Below are 18,902 nucleotides of genomic sequence, written 5' to 3'. Positions count from 1 at the left end.
TCAACACCAATAGGATACGCCTGTTTCGCAAAGCCTGTCTAAATTTATCCTACACTTGGTTGTTTATATTATTTTCAGTGAATTTAACCTTCAAAGTTTACCAAAATGTTAAAAAATGTCATTCAAACTGCACTTACTTTTTACTTATACTTTTCACTACATTACTTGAGTACATCTATTTTTACAGTAATTCTTATACTTAAGTACAAGCCATTTCAGATACTTTAAGACTTTTACTCAGTAACATTTCAGTCAGTGACTTGGGCTTTTACCAAAGTCATATTTTGGAGAGGTACTTATACTTTTACTTGACTCCGACATTTCAGTACTTTATACAACACTGGGTATGAGTGCCCTCTGTCAGAGTTTTGCACAGGGTCAGGTACCCGCAGGTATCCTTCACAACTTATGACTTATATTAGGAAGCATTATTTAAAAAAAAAAAGATATGAGAGAGTGAAAGTTCGATATATTATTAAAGTATACCATTCAGTAAATGTTTGGAAATAGAATATGAACCACAAAAAAATATGTATCCTTAAAAGCTTTATAAAAATTACACACAGACAAAAAAAAAAATCATCATGAGGCTATTATGTACAATAATAATGCGAATGTAACTACATCAATAATTAATCACAGGATATCCTTATATTAAAATATTTTTAAAATCAATAAATATAAAAAAACCATGCAACTGGTTACCTAAATTGGCAGTCTGCTTTGTTCTGGTGGACTTATGTACATGTAACAGTAAACATTATGGGTACATTGTGTGTAATTCCAGCATATAAAGATCTTTTATACAATGGTTTAATTTACAATTAATATTTGAGAGAACTAAAGACATTTTAAAACCTCCAGAATTTACACAAACAAATATAATTTCCAGTATACATTGAAATTGCTAAAAAACAAACAAAAACAGGTATAAATGCACAGGTGAGGCTTTTTTTCCTGCCTGATATCGATTTTCAGATTGTCCATTTTGATTGTTTTGGGACTAATCCGCATAAAATAGAAAAACAAAAACGCGTAGCTTCTCTTAACCTGTAAGATTAACCCACAAAATAACTATTAACTCCTTTTATGCACAAAACATATTTCCCTAAGCTTTCCTGATTTCTTCAAAACTTTTGGAAACATTCAAAAAGAATAAGGAGAACATTTTTTTTTTTAAAGGCGCCAGTCAAGGAAAGATTGGTAGACTGGTTTGTGCGTCTCCAAATAAAATAGGATTTAACAGGCAGAAAAAAAGCCACAACACTCTAAAGATTATCCATATTAATGTCTAGATCTGAAGAAAGCTCTACTTAAGAAACACAACGACCATCCCTACAATTTCCGCATTAACTTCCAAAATAATAATAAAATGCTTGTAACATCTTCGCCAGGCATGTTTGTGTTATTGCACAAATGATACATAATGTTTAGGTGCCAACCACATTACTCTTGCTATCTTTTTAAAGTTATCTTTGTTGTTGTTTTTGAGAGAGAAAAATCAATCTGCACCTACTCTTTATCTGAAATTTCAGCAAAAACGACCCAAAGCTTTAACCTATTCTGCATCAATGATGAGATTTACTGCATCAACATTTAAAAGATCACACTGCAAAAATTATCTAGATATAAGCAATAATGTCTTATATCAAATGTATTTACCCTTAATTTGAGTAGGTAAAAAAGATGATGTGCCAATGGAATGAGTATTTTACTCTTAAAATAAGACAATTGGATGAAATGCACCTGAAATAAGACAATGCAATTGTTTTTTCCTATTTAAATTTAAATTGTCTTGTTCAATTGCCAAAGTGTTTCATCTCCTCAACACATGAAAAAATTTCTTTGACCTGCATTATTAGTCTAATGGAAACAGGCGGATTTACAAAAACTCTGAGAAATCATATTAATGGTGAGGTTTCTGACAGGCCTCTTTGTTAATGTTTTTTCTGACATTAACAACATTTAAATACCTAGCCTCACTCCAAAAATGTAGCTTTTATTGGTCTTTTATTTAAAGAGAAACAGGCCGGAGTCGCAGAAAGGAAGATCTTTCAAATTATCCCATTTTACTGTGGAAGTAGCTTTGGCAAATGCTCCTGTGTGAACAGCAGGTTTGTCCAACATCAGTGCCCCTTATTAACAAGTGTTATGGGTTGTTTGGTTCCAGGTCTGATGGTGAACGTCAAACCATATTGATGTCTTGATTGGATCCCGTTTCTGTGAAGAAGAAAACATTTTGAGTGATTGTAATGTCCAAACAGACTATGGTATACTCTCTCTTTTCTTTGCCCTGATGTACTCACTTGGTGGTGGGACTTTTCACTTGTGTGCTCTGCTGGTTTTTATGTAGTACTTTGTTCTCCAACTCTTTCATGTCTAAAGATGCTGTTTTGTTAGTGGGGGTGGGGGGATTTTTGCTTTCCTGTTTCGGTTTTGGCACCGGTGGCATCTTGTTGTCTTCATCAAACAAAGAGCTACCCCACTCATCAGAGCCTTGCTCTGACTTGTTAACTGGAGCCATTTTGTGATCCATTTCCAACATCTTCTTCTGTAAAATACTAAGGAGGGTGGCCTGGTTGGATGAAATATTGTTTGGTTGTTGAGTCGGGACTGGACTGGATTTAGTCTGGACTGGTGCCTTTGGTTTGACATGTACATCAGGAGGGGGGAGCTTTGGTGGTGGAGCTAGAGATTGAGATGGGGCTTTAGCAGGGGGTGGAGATTGAGCCGGGGCTTTAGCTGGTGCTGGAGTTTGAGCTGGGGCTTTAGCTGGTGCTGGAATTTGAGCTGGGGCTTTAGCTGGTGCTGGAATTTGAGCTGGGGCTTTAGCTGGTGCTGGAGTTTGAGCTAGGGCTTTAGCTGGTGCTGGGGTTTGAGCTAGGGCTTTAGCTGGTGCTGGAGACTTTGTAACTACTAGTGGTGTTGGTGTGACTTCCGGGGGTGCTGGTGCTTTTGTCGAGGGGGGATCAGGCGGACGGATGGAGGGTGGTGACTCTGGTATTTGATCATCAAAGTCACCGAACTCTGGCGGTGGAGGCAGCAATGGCAAAGTTACCTCTTTAGGAATGTCATTGTGTTCATCCTGCAACTTTGAGAGTTTTTCCTCTGCCCTTTGCTTCTGCTCACCCAGGCTGTTCACAGTTGGGGACGCTGTGAAATTAGTCAAAACTAAATCATTCGATAGTTTCTGATCTTTGGCCAGGGCTGTTGGACTTAAGGGTTTTTCTGGACTCTGAATCTTTTGTTCTACAGGTCTAACAGTTGCATTCTCATTTGGCCTAATTTGACTGGGTATAATTGAAGAAGTTGACCTTGGAATGTCAGTAGAGGAATTTGAATACACTGATTCACTCATCTTGGTGCTGCTTTCGCGTGACAGAGAAGAAGTGGTTCTTTGTTTCTCTCTTTCCTTTGCCGCCTGCAGGAGAGCCAACGGCGATGTTGACGGTTTGGTTTCATTGGCCTTCAGGCTGTACAGTTTACGGTCCAATAAGGGACTGAAGCTGCGGCCTTGAGCTGGAGAGGCTTTCAATTGGTTCTTGTTAGTGTGTGAATTTATCTGGACACTAGTCGTTTTCTGTGAGGATGGAGGCTGGAGGGGCTTGGTAATATCAGACTGAGTTGGAACATTTTCTGCTTTAGTCTCCACTATTGGAGCCGGTATTGGAGCTGCTTTTTTAGACTCAGTTTTAACTTCTATTTTCTTTTCTTTTTGGAACTCAGGTAATATGGTGTCTTGTTTTATTTCTAATGCCTCCTTTACTTCATTTACAGCTCTGGGCTCTGGTTTAGTTAGCTGAGAAGCTTGAGGAGCTTTTCCATCTACCGTTACCAGCACAGGTGCAGATTCAACTGATCCTGATTCTTGTAAGAGTAACATCTGCTTTGCTTTTGGCTTTTGGCTAGGAAATGTGGGTTCTGGAGGATCATAAACTTTTGCTTTGTTTTGAGGGTTAAAGGTGGACAATTTTGATGACTGTATTGGGGGAGGTGGTGCAGGGGAGTGAGGAGGGGACTCCAAAGTAGACATAGATGATAATCTGATGGGCTTTGGAGGTGGGACCTTCACAGTCTTCTGCTGCTTTTCAGTGGGGGGCTGTGGTGGGGCAAACTTTGGACGTTCAGGGACTTTTGCTGGTGGGACAGAGATGGGTACTGATGACCCGGATCCAGTGGAGCAGGTAGATGGAGGTTTTGGAGGTGCCATTGGCGGTGGTTTTAAGATGGACAAATCCTCCTCCACCAGAGATGGTGGCTTTGGAGCTGGCATAGACGGAGGCTGGAGGGCCAGTGGGTCTAAGCTGTTTAAGTCACCCATGAAGTCTGGCGGAGGTGGAATGAAATCCACTGGAGGCGGTGGAGGGGCCATTGAAGGAGGAGGAGGGACAAATATCTTCTCTTCTTGGCCTGGTGCTGAAACAACAGATATATTAGAGGAAAGATCTCCAGAACACTATAGATCACATAAGCTTCCTATACATAACAAAATCGTTTACATTTCTCAGCTGAGGAGTATATTTGTTGAAAAGAGGATAGCGATTAAAACTAAGTAATTTCACAGAGAAGACTTTAAAGGCTTGTATGTTTGTTTATAATTGCAAACGTTTTAATGCTAAATGAATTCTGTTCGACCGATTTTTTTAACCATTCCAAATAGGATATCCCAGGTTATTACATAACGGAATTTGGCCTAGTTTTTAGCCTGGAAGGATACCAGTTCACATGTCAAATAATTTAATTCTAAGAGTTTCTATGTCTTTTCGATAATCATATTTTTGAAATCTCAAAACGCAGGTCCAGTGAAACCAGCTGCCTTATAATGCATGACAATCAGTAGATAGAATCTATTTAATTTCTCATTATATTGTATTTAAAGGTCTTGAAGGTCTGTTAGCAAACATCGGTAAATCGAAGAGCATCAACCAATCACAGCTTGGGTAGTAAAATCTGCTGAAAAAACAACTTTTATATGACCTAAAACTGCAGATGCAGATAAAGTAGGTTCAACTAATTGATTAGGAATTGACGGAAACTAATAATACTATTAACTGATTTTTGTTTTAAAAAAAACTGTTTAGGACCAATTCAATTCTAATAAAATACATTTAGGCCTATGGTTTGACTCAAAATTGTATCTTTACAAAAAGAAACAATGATTTTAAAAGAATAACAAAAAATTAAATAAATTACACAATAGTGTATTGAAAATGTTACTGTTTTGTAACATAGTTGGCTTAAAAAAAAGCTGAAATGTAGGGAAACACTCCCAAAGTGTAAATTTGCTCTCCATCTTTTATGACCTCTAGTTATTGAGCAACTACTTGGACAAACATTGACATGCCCCGGATCAGTCCTTTATCCTTACTACTCTGATCCATTACCTGAGTCCGAGTAGAGGTGCCACATTAACCTGGTCCAATAAAGCCTAGAAAATTACATTTTTACATTGGGAGTTTAAACCTGAAATACATAGAGAGTTCTTCAGATGCTTACCTGTCCCATTGATCTTTGGGCCATTGGCAGGAGGAAGATCAGGAACAGTAGGAGTTGGTACAGCAAATCCTTGGAAAGCTTCCAACGAGGACTGCAATGGAGACACCAAAAACCATGAGATCAGTGAACTCACTGACATAAGAAGCAGAAATGGCTTGAGCATAAAAATCGTACGTTCTGTTCTGCAGGAATATTTTCTTTACTTGATTTGTTGGCAAGCCTTTGCTCTTAAAGGTGAACAAACCAGTTCTCAGCTTTTATATAGTCCAAGTGTTCCAGCAAAGCATGACACATTATTGGCATATTCAACATAAAATTGATTTTTATGAGCTCTCACACACTGTACTCATCTAACAAATAAATTTCTGCCTGCACATTACATAAATTCCTGAACACTTTTGTACAAAAATGAATGCCTTTTTTGTAGGTTTCTCATAACGTAATTGCAAGTGGAACGCTGGAGTTTCACATTCTTTGCTTATGAGGAACATTGGCTGAAACAGAGGATCCACCTGTAACACATAACACTGCCTGTTGCCAAAGAAAGCCTTGTGAGGAAACTCACAGAAACTTGCGTGTTTGTGTAAGTAAAATGGAAAAAAGAGAGGTGATGTTCACTTCGCGGAACCAATGGCACCAAAAACAAATACAGGCTGTGTTTACATAATAGAGATTCCCCGAGATCTAACACTGTAAATCCATCAGCATAGCCCAGCATGTTTCTGTTGGTGCAAGTCATGTGCCTGTTGTCTGCAAAATCATCTCTTGCTGTGAAAACATTATATACATGTAATGTTTGTTTATTTGCACGCAGTTGTTGTAAATATGTATGACTCAATTTTTTCAAGGTTGTATCCTGTTACAGTCTTTGCCTTGAATACTTGTTCCTTTTGGGAACCTTTTGGGAACCATGTCACTTTAACGTTCATAGTTCACCTTGTTCTTATAAAAAATCCTAAAATTATCAATACCCGGGTCGATTTTAGGTTAAAGATATTCCTGCATATTCCTTGGATAAGAGGCAGTGCAACCTCCAATATTTGGAGGAGACAAAAAGACAATTTTCATTACTTTTCAAATTAAATAAAACTAGAAAAGGATGAACTTTTAAATAATTTTATTGATTTTCAGAAAGGTTGCCACACATTTTTATCTGAAACAAGCTTCTCTAGTGGATGCATTTTCAATCTTAATCTGGCAGGGATATGAATATGAAACAAAGTTGTTCAATTCAAATTTTTGAGCTCTCAGCTCCTTAAACAAAAATTTGTCCCTAATCCCAAGGATTACCTGAAACACACAGGCGTATGGCTTTTTCCAGACTATTGCATCTTGACTGTGGAAAGGGCTTTCTGGTTCTCTTTGGAATCTTGAACTATTACAGAAGCAGCTACTGACATTTCTATTCTTATAAGCTTTTATCGTCGTCTTTTTATCCAACCTCATCTTTTCATTGGAAATGAATAATGTTTGATGCTTTGTCCTTAGATTTTTTCAGCTATTAAGTGTGCTATAAAATGCTACTTACTTACTATTTTGAATGTAAAAATATTTGAAATCTAACGCTGAAAAACTATGAGAAGTATGTCTGTTAAGCAGCTGATTTCAGGCTCTACCTGAACAGATTATTGTCCTGCTACTGTCAGCTTTTTCACTCAAGGATGAAACATTCTTCAAACTTCAAAATGAAAACTACGGTAATGCAGCGGGTACGTTTTCTAGATTTCTGACCCCAAATGTTTAAAATAATAGATTTCTGACTCCAAATGTTTAAATTAAAAGTAATTATAAATGTGTTTCATAATTAACATAATTATAACTTATAAAATGTTATAATTTTGCTTGGTATTTTTTTCCTGCTTTTTAAAAAAAATGTAGCATAATTTATTAGTTAATGCTATGATTTTTTTTGTTTTGAATGTTTGGGTTGTCATATTTCACATTTTCATAGGAGGCAGGGGTAAATAAATGTGAAAGTTCATCCACTCTATCTGTTTTCTTAACAAAGTCAGACATCTTCTTAATATCATACCCTGCATGAGTCTCTCTGTTAATAATCCCTTTCACATAGCCGATGTTTAAAAAACATAAAGCCTCCCTGATCATCTGAGGGTGTGTACAATCCAGTTTGATTTTGTCTGCTCCCTCTGTCATCTCTGACTCACTTTCAGCTGCCGCAGTGCTCAGAGCTGACCTGCCCATGTGCAGCAAGGTGTGCCATGTTCTCGTGCCAGAGAAACACTCCCATTCAAAAGGGCGTGGTGTGTGAACCGGATCACAGATGAGCTTCATTTGCTCAATGACGAGATAATGGCAGGCCTGTCAGTCATATGCGTTGCTAATGTCCACCTAAATTAGGATTAATGTTTCTAAGGTCCCTAAAAAAAGTGTGGATAAGTAGTGGGTTGGACCTGAGAAACAATACGTGGGATAGCTAAATATATAATATATATGTAATATAACAACAAAAAAACTTAGAGATCCATCCGTTATGTTATAATGTTGCTAAGATGGATAACTTATTGTTTTTCCTAAACCTTAACCATTTTAAACTATTTGACATTGCTAAAGAAAAATTTGAAAGCCAATAAGTAATTTTATGTCAATAAAGCGGGATATACACTCACCGGCCACTTTATTAGGTACACCTGTCCAACTGCTTGTTAACATTTAATTTCTAAGCAGCCAATCACATGGCGGCAACTCAGTGCATTAAGGCATGTAGACATGGTCAAGACAATCTCCTGCAGGTCAAACCGAGCATCCGACAAATCTGCGGCAACTGTGTGATGCCATCATGTCAATATGGACCAAACTCCCTGAGGAATGCTACCAGAACCTTGTTGAATCTATGCCACGAAGAATTGATACAGTTCTGAAGGCAAAAGGGGGTCCAACCCGTTACTAGCATGGGGTACCTAATAAAGTGGCCAGTGAGCGTAAGTACAAAATTATTCATTTTTTTAATAGGCATTCATGAGCTAATTAACACTTTAGTCTTAGTTTAGAAAATATTGGCTTTATAAAAAAAAATCTAAATTACTTTGGTAAAATTGAAAGATTAAATTTTTCAACAACAGAACAACATGTCATGGTAATCCATCCATCCATCCATCCATCCATCCATCCAACAAACACACCAGCAACTAAATGATAGCATTCCCTCCTCAGCCACCACCAAGATGGTAATAATCCGTTTATTTAAGCAAGCTGTGAGGAGGTGGGGAAATACATTACATTTACAGAACAGCAGGTCCTGAGTTGAATACCACTAATCTAAATTACCTTATGTCCACAAAGACACTAAAACAGAGGTTACCATGGAGACTAGAAAAGAGACTCCTAGTTTGGCCAAAGCATAGCCTAAAGCAGAAAATGTTTATGCTCAGTTGGCTTTTGCTTTTTCCTTCAATGGCCATCCATCATGTGTTGAGGGTCCTTGGATTCAGGGTCAAACATTCAAAGTTGAAGCATTGCAACTTAATTGCAACTCCAATGGTCAAATCTGCTTTCCTGAAACTTTACTTATAACATTATTTATCAGCGCAGTGCTGAAGAAATATACTCACAAGGTATAATCTTTTTTTTTGTCATTGCTGATCTAAAACATTCAATTTGGTAAAATCCTGTAATAAAAAAATGGTTCTCTTTGCAAAAAAAAAAAAAATGCAAAAAATAGTGAATTATATATCTATATCTATAGATAGATAGACAGACTTACAGTGTGATGCTTGACGGTGGGTCTGGCTTTCACCTTAGCAGTACCCGATTCGAAGACTGCAGATTTTGAATCCAGCACTAACTCAATATTGTCTGATGAGAGAAAAAAACAAACAGATATTTGGTGGTTTATATTTAAATACTTTAGGAAAGAAGAAACAGAGATTAGAGAAAGTCTGAAGAACTATACGTTCCAACTGTGTGTAATGAGATACAATGTGTCCCAAAGTGACTTTTAAATGGCTATTAGTCAACCTGACTGTCTGGTGTTTGCTTTGCTGTTAACAGCATAATAAGGGAAACACATGAGAAGCTCACATTACTGCTTTTAATTACATATCACCACTATGGTTCAGTGAAAGTTCAGCGATGAAGGACAGAAAGCGACACATAGATGTTGATCCTTCCAGATCCAGCTTGCAGTGAGACACTGCAAACTGATTTCGAAGAAGCTGATTTAAAATAATTTGCATCACTAAGCTGTTTTGCTTAAGCCACGTTACCTCCCCAGTGTTTGTACAGCACACATTGCAGCTGTTAGGCAAGAGTTGTGAGCGATGGTGGGTTTTAAAAAGCAGTGGGATGTAGAAGCAGGATATAGCTGGGTAAATCAAGATGTACTGGTTCTTAAGAAATTAGATGTATATAATGAGTGTGCTGCAGAAAAACAATATTTTAGAAGCATTTCCTTGTAGCGTGTTTGTCCGATTAGTGACCGACAACAGGTTGTCACTGAAAGGCATTTAGCCTGTAAGTCATTTCAACTCTTTGTGGTCTAACAATCTAGCAAACAAAGAGTTAGTGAACACATCACAGGCACCCAAAAGCACTGTGTCTCTCCTCAGTTTTGAGACACAATAAGCACAAGATTCCGATTATTTTTGTTCTGTTTCAGACCAAAGAATATGATAAAGTCAGTAAAGAATGTGGAAACAGCTGAGGAATGAAAACACCATGGTGTTAAACCAGTCTAACCAAATGATTAGTTTTCCTATTGTGCTCCATCCTGATTTAAATAGACAAATGTTCTCTCTCTCATGTTGCACTGTTTGCATAGCAATTGCTGCTGTGCTTCAATTGGCTTAGATTCCAGTTGGCCTAAAACTATAAGTCTGTACACTGCTGTTTTTTCCTAGAAATTGGGCATTAAGTTGGTAAGTTTTCTCAAATCCAGGTTAATGATGCAACAGACTGTTGCCTCACTCTTCCTTGTTTCATGCAAAATTTTTAAACATCTGTTAAAACATGTTGATGAATCTCCATACTTCTTAAAAACTGGAGTAGCTAGTTGGGCTGAAAGTTTTGCACATTCTTAATGATCTCCATTTTAGGACATTAGATCTGCCATCTTCATGTCTGAAAATGAGATTAACTATTGACCCTGACACATAAACATCATGAGTAGGTAGTCTGTGTTTAATTCTTCAAAGGAGCGGGAGATAAACAGAACTTTCTAAAGAAAACTCTTGGTTGGCAATTCAAACTACAACCATTTCATTGCTGCAGAAGACATTAAGCAAGAGTCAAGTAAGTGTCTTTGTGTTAATCTGCCACACCTCTGCCAATAATACTATGATCTAAGACAGAGGCTCCAAAACATTTCAGCTTCTCTTCCATGAAATGGTCCCTGAGTTGATCCATGACCCAAACCTTTGTTTTAGTTTAAAAATCCATTAGTGACACATGAATTGATTGAAAACAGTCTAAAAGACAAAAATATTTGCTTTTATACCTTAAATCACCTCAACATTATTTTTTGTTAAGTTTATTTTCTGTGTTGGTTCTCAAGAACCCATACTGGTTGATTAAGGACCCCAAGTGTGGTCACGACACCAACGACACTAACTTTGGAGATTGATTGATATTCTTACGTTTGCATATAAGAATACTGAAAGACCCTTTCTGGGGTAAAACCCCTCCATTACATAAAGAAAAAGGCACTATATGTTTAGCATGAAAAGATCCAGATTTAGCTCTTCAACCTACAGGAATGGATAGATCAAATGTACAGCTTAGGTTGCAGTCATTGCTGTCAGAAACAAAGAAAACAAAGGGGGGATTATTCAATCCACTTAAGCACCAGCAAATCCTGAAAGAGAGAACTAAGAATAGCTGACGATAAAAGCATTTTTTAAGTAGTTATCTATGGTTGAACAGTTCACTTTTCATCCTAGATAAAAAAAAGGATGGTTAAAAAAAAGTTTTAATCCAATCCCAGTGGGTTATTATAATTTAGAAAGTAAAGGTAAGAACTATTTAGCGGTAGAAAACATTTGTGGTACTCTGTATGGTGGAGTATGGCTTGCTGCCCAGTGTGCTCACCAGTGATGGAGCAGCATTGCTCTTCCAAAATAATTTAATAAGGAAAAAGCACTGAAAGCTCTGTTCCTCTTCTTAAAATAATCTAAAATTTAGATAGTTTAACTAATTCCCTTTGCAAAAAAAAGAAAAAAAAAATTATTCTTTACCAAGTATTCTTTAAAAACATAGATTGGGTTCAGAGTTAAGACTCAATGATTTTTGAAAGATTTTAAATAAAACAAAAACTGCAACATAAAGAGATCGTTTGCTTAAACACAGTCCATGAGGTATGTGAATATGGAGGTAGGAGACTTTGAGTTGATCAGAAGTCCAAAAATGTAGCTTTTAACACGTTTAACACGTTTCAAATGTCCATTAGCTTTCATTTCAAGGATTTAAAGCCTAACAAAAGAAACAACACTGAGACCTTAATAGCTTTAGGAGTCTGATTATTGGCAGCTTTTATTCAATCCATTTATAAATTCTGTCTAACCATTTTTAACACTAAGTTACAATTTTTTTTCTATGTATCTTACATATTTAGCAAAATGTTTACTGAATCCAGCAGTGTTTTTTTCTTCCAAGAAAGGTCTAAAAGGTGATACAATACATTCATCTATGTCATGATTAAAATATTTGGGTTTTATGTTATGTTCACAGGAAAAAGTTAATAAAAACATATTAAAAAGATGCCTCAATGCTTATGTATTATAGATTAAGCAACATATTTACCTGCGACAATAGCTTTTCTTTTTTTTTTCCCAGAAACCTATGAATTTCGGCTGTTTAAAAAAAATTTCTGCATTGAAAAGTATAGGTGATATTGTTATGATAGTGCAGTTATGCAAAATGCACATTCTTTCTTAAGTTAGTGACATAATTGTCAAACAGATATAGACAAATTAGAAAAAATTTTTACAGTTATATTATTTCTTCCACAGCATTAAAGTATGTATGGCAACATCCATCCATCCATTTTCCGTCAAGCATGGTCGCAAGGGGTGCTGGTGCCTCTCTCCAGCTGTCTACTGGCGAGAGGCAGGGTACACTCTGGACAGGTTATATGGCAACATAATAATCTAAAAAACATGTTTTTTTTTTGTTGTTGAAAGTATTAATTATAAAGGTAGAAGAATTGAACACATCTCTTCCTTGCCCTCATACGTCTGAGAAAATTAAAATAAATAAGAAAGTATATATAGTTTATATATTTCTTCAGAGTTTACATTTTAAAAAATATGCATGTAAACACAAACACATTTATCTTTGGCGCAGCTTTATGTAAGTGATAAATAGTTAAAATTTTTCTGCATTCTAAATCTATACTAACCAACCTAAGAAACAATGAACTTTTGATATATTTCACTTTTGTCATTTTAAGGTATAGGATACTTACTAGGCATTCTTGTCTGAGTTTATTTTAAAACTTGTTGTATATAAAGAACTTATTTTAGATCCATAATGGTGAATGTTTTGATGAACAGCTGAAGTCAAGTTAGAAGCTTTGATAAATATACAATTTTTAATGAAATCATTCTACTTAAAATGTTAACAACTGTCTTTTAACACTGACATAAAGTTTTTATCAGCTGTAAAGAGTTAGTGAAAAAGGCTTTGACACTCTTCACCATGAAGTCCAAAGGTCGAGTTAACCTTTAGTAAATAGATCATGAGATTGAACTTGTTTGGTTTTACTCACCTCTGTCCTGGATTTTAATGTTGGTGTCATAAAGAGATTGGTTCTTTCGACCCAGAAAATGCAGTCCCTTCTTCATTGTTGACGTTTACTGGTTCAAACTGAAGAAAAGGACTTTTTCTAACCTTTGGCAGGAATCACCTGTTCATGTCAAAGGTCAATCCGAGCTAAAACAAAGTCAAAGTTGCTGCTCCTCGCTGTCAGTAACGCAGCAGGTAGAAGTGCGCCACAGGCAGGTCTGACTCTACAAAGCTTTTCAGGACAGCTTGATAAAATGGAGCAAACTCCGCCTCCTGTCCATTTTCCTGTGCACCTCCCTGTTTCTGTGTGTATGCTGCCAGGCAGCAACAGGTGAGGCCCTGGCTCTCCTTTTTCAGCAGCATTCCAGCACTGGCCTCACCTGCCGAATGAATGAGCCGCTTTAAGCCTCTCTGCGCAGCTCTGATTGCGGTGAAATGAGTCAGTGAAAAATATTTAGTTCAAAGCTAAGCCGATAGGAGAAAAAAAAACAAAAAAATGTATTTATTTAACCAATAGATGTGGTCAGGAGCAAAGGTTAACATTCAGCTTGAAATCCCCCCAAAAATATAACTTTCTCTTTTTTGTTCATCATAAGGAAAGAAGATGGAAAGGAAATTGAATGCTTATTTTGTTCTTATCTTCATGAATAAGCAAATCTTTCATTCATATCATACAATAACATAATTTCAGGAAACCATAAACACTTAACAGCTTAAGATCACTGGTCGGTACAATATATTTTATCTCCTTGTTCTTTCTGTTCCCAGCATAGAGCTTTATTGGGATTTTATGCGATAGACCAACATTAACTGGTGTTTTCTTCTCTATTGAGGGAACAAAGAATATTTTAAACAGTTTTAAGCATCTGTCAGAGATTAAAATCTAAAAAAAAATGGGACACTCCGTTCACTGTTGTATCTGCAGTTACAGCAAAGTTACAGCAGTTACAAATTTTTGTTGTAAGTCTACCAGCTTTCCACTTTTGATGACCTATTTTCTCATTCCTTTGTATCAAAGCCTAGATCAGACTGGGCGGAGATCGTCTTTAAGACTTCCTACAGACACTCACTTCTGGACTTTGACTTCTTCATTCACACATGCTTCCATATGTTGATCCAGCGTATTTGGAAAAGGCTCTGCCTATATGTTAAGAGTCAAAGTCCTGTTTAAAGGCAGACCTCCATCCCCGTTAAGGCCTTTGAACCATCTAATAGGTAATCCATGATTTCCCATTTTTAGCTTCCATCCTCTTTTCATCAACTCTGAACAGCTTCCATGTTCTTCATGAAGAAGCGTATACCGCTACTCCCCAACATATGGATCTAAGACCGATTATGCTATATTTGACAAGATCTCACTGGAGCACCTTACTCCCAGTTGGAGTGGATGACTATCTTTGTACTCTATTAGATGTCTATAGCTTGCTGTTGCATTATGACCTAATACTTTTCTCTTCTCCACAGCTTTATCCCCGGCCTATCTGGTGTGTTCCTTGGTTTTCATGATACAGATTGTTCTCTCATGTTCCCAACACACATAAGATACTTCCACGGAGAAGATCAGTTTGTATTGAGACAAGGTTATTTTTATTTGTCAACATCTGTCAGTTTCCTGCCCTGAACAATTGTACACTACGGTTGGTTGATCTTTCATCCAGAATCATATAAAAAAAAAAGAGATTATTTCTGAAATGTGAAAAAAGGAGAAAATGAAGACCTTTGTAATGTTGAAAGAACTACTGCCTCTGAATAAACCTGTTGCTCTGTTGGCTTCATGATGATCTGCCCAAAGTGCAGCCGAAGTGACCATAGGGATGGATGGTGGATGACATAAATCAGTATTTATATTTTCTAAACTAAATGAGTAAATTCTACAGCAGGAATTATTTCAATATTATATATTGCTTTTTTTTTCTTTTTTGCATTTAACTTTACCTACAAAAATCATATAGAATATCGTTTAGCAAATGTTGGAATAGATGTATATTTAAATCTGCTTACTGCGCAGCTAAACAGCCCTGCTTTCAAGGTCCCAAAAGATGTCACTAAACCCGATAATAATTGGTAAAGAATATGTTAACCTAGATTAGCATGTCCATCGTGACCTGGTTTTCATATATTGAAACAGGACCTTACAGCAGAGAGGAACTCAGAAGGAGTATAGTGAAAATGAATTTAAACAAAATAGGCTATTAAAATTTCACAGCTAGGCACGAGGAGAACGGGGCATGTTGCATGGAGAGAGAACTGGGCAGAGACAGGGAGGCAACATTGGATGGAGCTTTTTAACAAAAGGATCAAGCTGGGGACAATGAGAACAATATATGCTGAGGAACTAGTGGAGAATGACACTGAAAGCAGGTGACTTAATGTAGAAAAAATGTGAAGCAGCTGGGGAAAAAGGAGTGTAGGGAGACTGAGGAAGATAAAACTACAGAAATGAATTGGGCTGAGCTGATTTGCACAGAAAGGATCTAACCTGGGAGAAAATATATCTAAGTGAAATATAGCAGAAATAATACAGAATGTTCAAAGAGCAGAACAGAAAAATAAACTAAGAAACTAAACGAGGTGATCAAAGCACAAGGATATAACTTAAAGGCTATAAACAACAGGAAAACACGAGGAAGCAGATAAACAAAAGAGAGCCACAACTCAGACATCCATAATGGTGGCACTGATTTGCAAATAAAATGAAAGCTGGTCAGAAGGATGACAGAATGAACTGTGTGTCTCTATATTTGACCTAATTCATTGATGGGATCCTGAATGGCATCAAATATAGAAATAACATAAAATAAAACCATATCCTCAGTATGCTGTCTTAACTGTGCCTGATAAGGTACAAATTAAGAAGTTAACTCCTGTTTAAAAAAAACAAAACTGAAAACAACAATGTTTGGATGACAATATCATTTTTGTTTTAGTTTCTACATCCTCAGTTTAGTATACAACTTTACTACAATATTTTAATCCTCAATTTCCATGCATAATTTTGTATATGACCTTTGAAATTTAGAGTACCCCCACCCTTCAACGTCCCCCATTATCCCTCAATTCCAGATGGAAAAGGATACCTTTAAGCATATGTTTAGTGAAGTTCTTATGTGGCCTGCTTCGTATGACATAACAGTAAGGATTGTTCAAGCATCCATTATGTCCTCTCTGTCTGTACAGTCACATTTTGTCTTTCAAGTTTAGCTGTCGCACCTGCTGTCCTGCAGACAAACCCACTGGTCCATCCAGTTTCTTCTTCTTTCGTGGGAATCATTTGTGCTCTTTGGAATAAAATGCAAGGAATGTTAGTGTACAACCTGCGTTGCAGTGCAGAAGATACAATAATATTGGCATTTTAGTTGCTGCCTGCTCATCTGCTTGCCTTTTACTATATCATCTTTTCTAGTTGTCAGTATTCATTCCAGGCCAATTTACTAGTGAGAGGGGGCAGGTTGGGGTCAGTATTATTTTCGTGCGTGTGCTAAGCAAAAGAATAAATCAAACAAACAAACAAAAATAAGGCAATAGTTCACCATTTAATATATAAAGTTAGCCATGAAAGCCATTTAAATCGCTGAGCTAGATCTAGCAGATAAAGAGTGTGATCCTACATTACTACATCTGAAGCTATTCAACCACTGCAGCCAGCTTGCATTCAATCGCACCCAGCAAATGGCTCAGCTCATGATTCTGCTCATTCACAGCCTTTGTGAGCGTGTCAACCGCTGCCGGCAGCCTGATCAATGCCCAAATGGCTGCCGACATCCTCTGTAATTGTTGATAAATCAGGTATCCTCCAAATCCAAGCAGAAAAAATCCAAGTATAATATATCCAAAAATCCATGCGTCTTCCACATTTTCGACTGACAACATTGTAAAACACACCATCCTCCAAGCCTTCCGTGAGCCAATGGTGTATCCCCCAAAGTGTGTCCTGGCAGGACAGGAGGGGTCCCCTTTTCCCTGTCTTCCAGTTGAGAAAATTGGTCAGTTTCATTGAAACACCAGCTGACCAGATCCATTGTTTGAATTTGGATTAAATAAAGAGAGGGCTCAGAAAGACAAGACACAGCAAAGCAAGGACAGAGTAAGGAGTTGCAGGAGCAGCAGGAAAGCATGACCACCTCCTTCGAAAGTCCGAACAGAACAGATGCTCCTCTGCATAACTCAGCTGCATCTAGTTACCTTACTATTGCCCTCCTATCAGCTTGAAACAGTCTGGCCATTTCTGGCATCAACAGGTTATTTACGCCAACAGAACTGCCATTCACTGGATATTTGATCTTTTTCAGACCATTTTCTGCAAATCCCTAAAGATAGTTGTGTTAAATTATCTTTAGATCAGCAATTTCTGAAATACTCCAGTGAGCCTGTCTGGCACAAACAACCATGCCCCCTTCAAAACCACTTAAATCACCTTTCTTTCCTATTCTGATGCTGCGTTTTAACTGCAGCACAGTGTTTTGACCAGGATGACATGCTTTAATGCAATGAGTGATTGGCTGATTAGAAAATTGCATTAACAAGCAGTTGAAAAGGTGTGCCAACTAAAGTGGCTAGTGAGTGTATCTAAAACATGCATGGCTATGTTTTTAAAGGACCACCTATCACTCTATCATCTCTGACTAGTGCTGCTGTTCCCCCTGAAGAGAAAAAAACATCTTCACACCTTGATACTGCCACTTTCATGTTTCACCATGGGTGAAGTGTGTTTAGGAAATGAGTTTTAAGCAAACACTGCGCTTTGCATGTAGACCAAGTAGTAAAATTTAGCTCACAACTGACCAGAGAAACGTATTCCATACGCTTTTTGTGTTCCTAACATCCAACAAACATGATTTCATTTGGATGTATTTCAACAATGTGTATTCTTACATAAAAAGCAACTTCTCTAATCAACGCTGTACTTTTCTGCTCTAACCGAGCTTCAAACCTCTCTAGAGATTTCTTCCTGAAATTTCTGCAGTGTCCCTTGGTCTTCATAAAGCTGTTTGTTCATTAATGTCTTCTAAAAAAACTCAGAGATCTTCACAAAAAAGATGCCTTTAAACTCAGATTTAATAACCCACATGTGGACCTACAACTGGCGAATTAAATAATCAGGTGACTTTGAAGACATTATTTAGGGCTACGTTATTGATGGTTGGCTTTTAAAACTACAGCACAAGAAAGAAAACATACTAAAAAACATTCATAAATTCCTTACACTATATAGAGTATTATTGAGATTTATAAATCTCAATAATACTCTATATGTAGTTTATTTCTGGGTCGTGACAAAATGGAAAACAACGTCAGGTTTGAACATTTTACACAGCACTGAACATGAGATTAATCCAAAGGTGATCCGGATTTTTCACCGACACAGGTGTGAAATGAAATAAGGAAGCAAAGAGTATTTTTGCATTCCATTTTGATGAGATACAGGATACAAATAAAAATGAAACCATAAAACCAAATTTATCATGTAGAGGAATGTGAGAAGGTTCATATGAAGTCAGTTTGGCTTTTTTCATCATGTAAAGCCTCAACTTTGAGCTGTTTTACTGTATTCTCAGTCACTCTATCTTTTAATAGAAAGTGTTGTGCAGTTACCAGTCTTTGCATAACGTCCAGTTTAATCCCTGTCTTAAGTCTTCTACAGCCTCTCAGAGGCTTTCTCTCTCGTTTTT

The 18,902-nt window shown here is 37.0% G+C and overlaps 1 protein-coding gene across 2 annotated transcripts; it reads right to left on the bottom strand.

The window, feature by feature from the left end:
- Positions 1-531: 531 nt before the first annotated feature.
- On the bottom strand, positions 532-13,475 carry LOC119780067 (proteoglycan 4). Of its 2 annotated transcripts, XM_038279963.1 has the most exons (6): positions 13,217-13,475; positions 9,218-9,309; positions 5,497-5,587; positions 2,874-4,416; positions 2,307-2,813; positions 532-2,220 (listed from the first exon to the last, which is right to left on the bottom strand). In XM_038279963.1, exons 1-6 carry the CDS (start codon positions 13,290-13,292, stop codon positions 2,127-2,129), a joined length of 2,403 nt encoding a protein of 800 aa, XP_038135891.1. In that variant the 5' UTR covers positions 13,293-13,475; the 3' UTR covers positions 532-2,126. The 2 variants fall into 2 exon arrangements, with proteins under 2 accessions (XP_038135891.1, XP_038135889.1); XM_038279961.1 differs by having other exon boundaries at positions 2,307-4,416.
- Between the last annotated feature and the right edge of the window lie 5,427 nt (positions 13,476-18,902).

Source organism: Cyprinodon tularosa, unplaced genomic scaffold, assembly GCF_016077235.1.
Source record: "Cyprinodon tularosa strain WSP-4 unplaced genomic scaffold, ASM1607723v1 ctg154, whole genome shotgun sequence".
In the NCBI taxonomy this organism is placed as follows: Eukaryota; Metazoa; Chordata; class Actinopteri; order Cyprinodontiformes; family Cyprinodontidae; genus Cyprinodon; species Cyprinodon tularosa.
This window is presented reverse-complemented; position numbering and strand designations above follow the sequence as displayed.

Coding starts and splice junctions, on each gene's coding strand:
- LOC119780067 (XM_038279961.1), bottom strand. CDS start 13,292: ATGAAGAAGGGACTGCATTTTCTGGGTCGAAAGAACCAATCTCTTTAT. Junction 4,417..5,496: donor CCCAAAGATCAATGGGACAG/GTAAGCATCTGA, acceptor CTGTTGTTTCAG/CACCAGGCCAAGAAGAGAAG. Junction 2,221..2,306: donor GTGAAAAGTCCCACCACCAA/GTGAGTACATCA, acceptor TCTTCTTCACAG/AAACGGGATCCAATCAAGAC.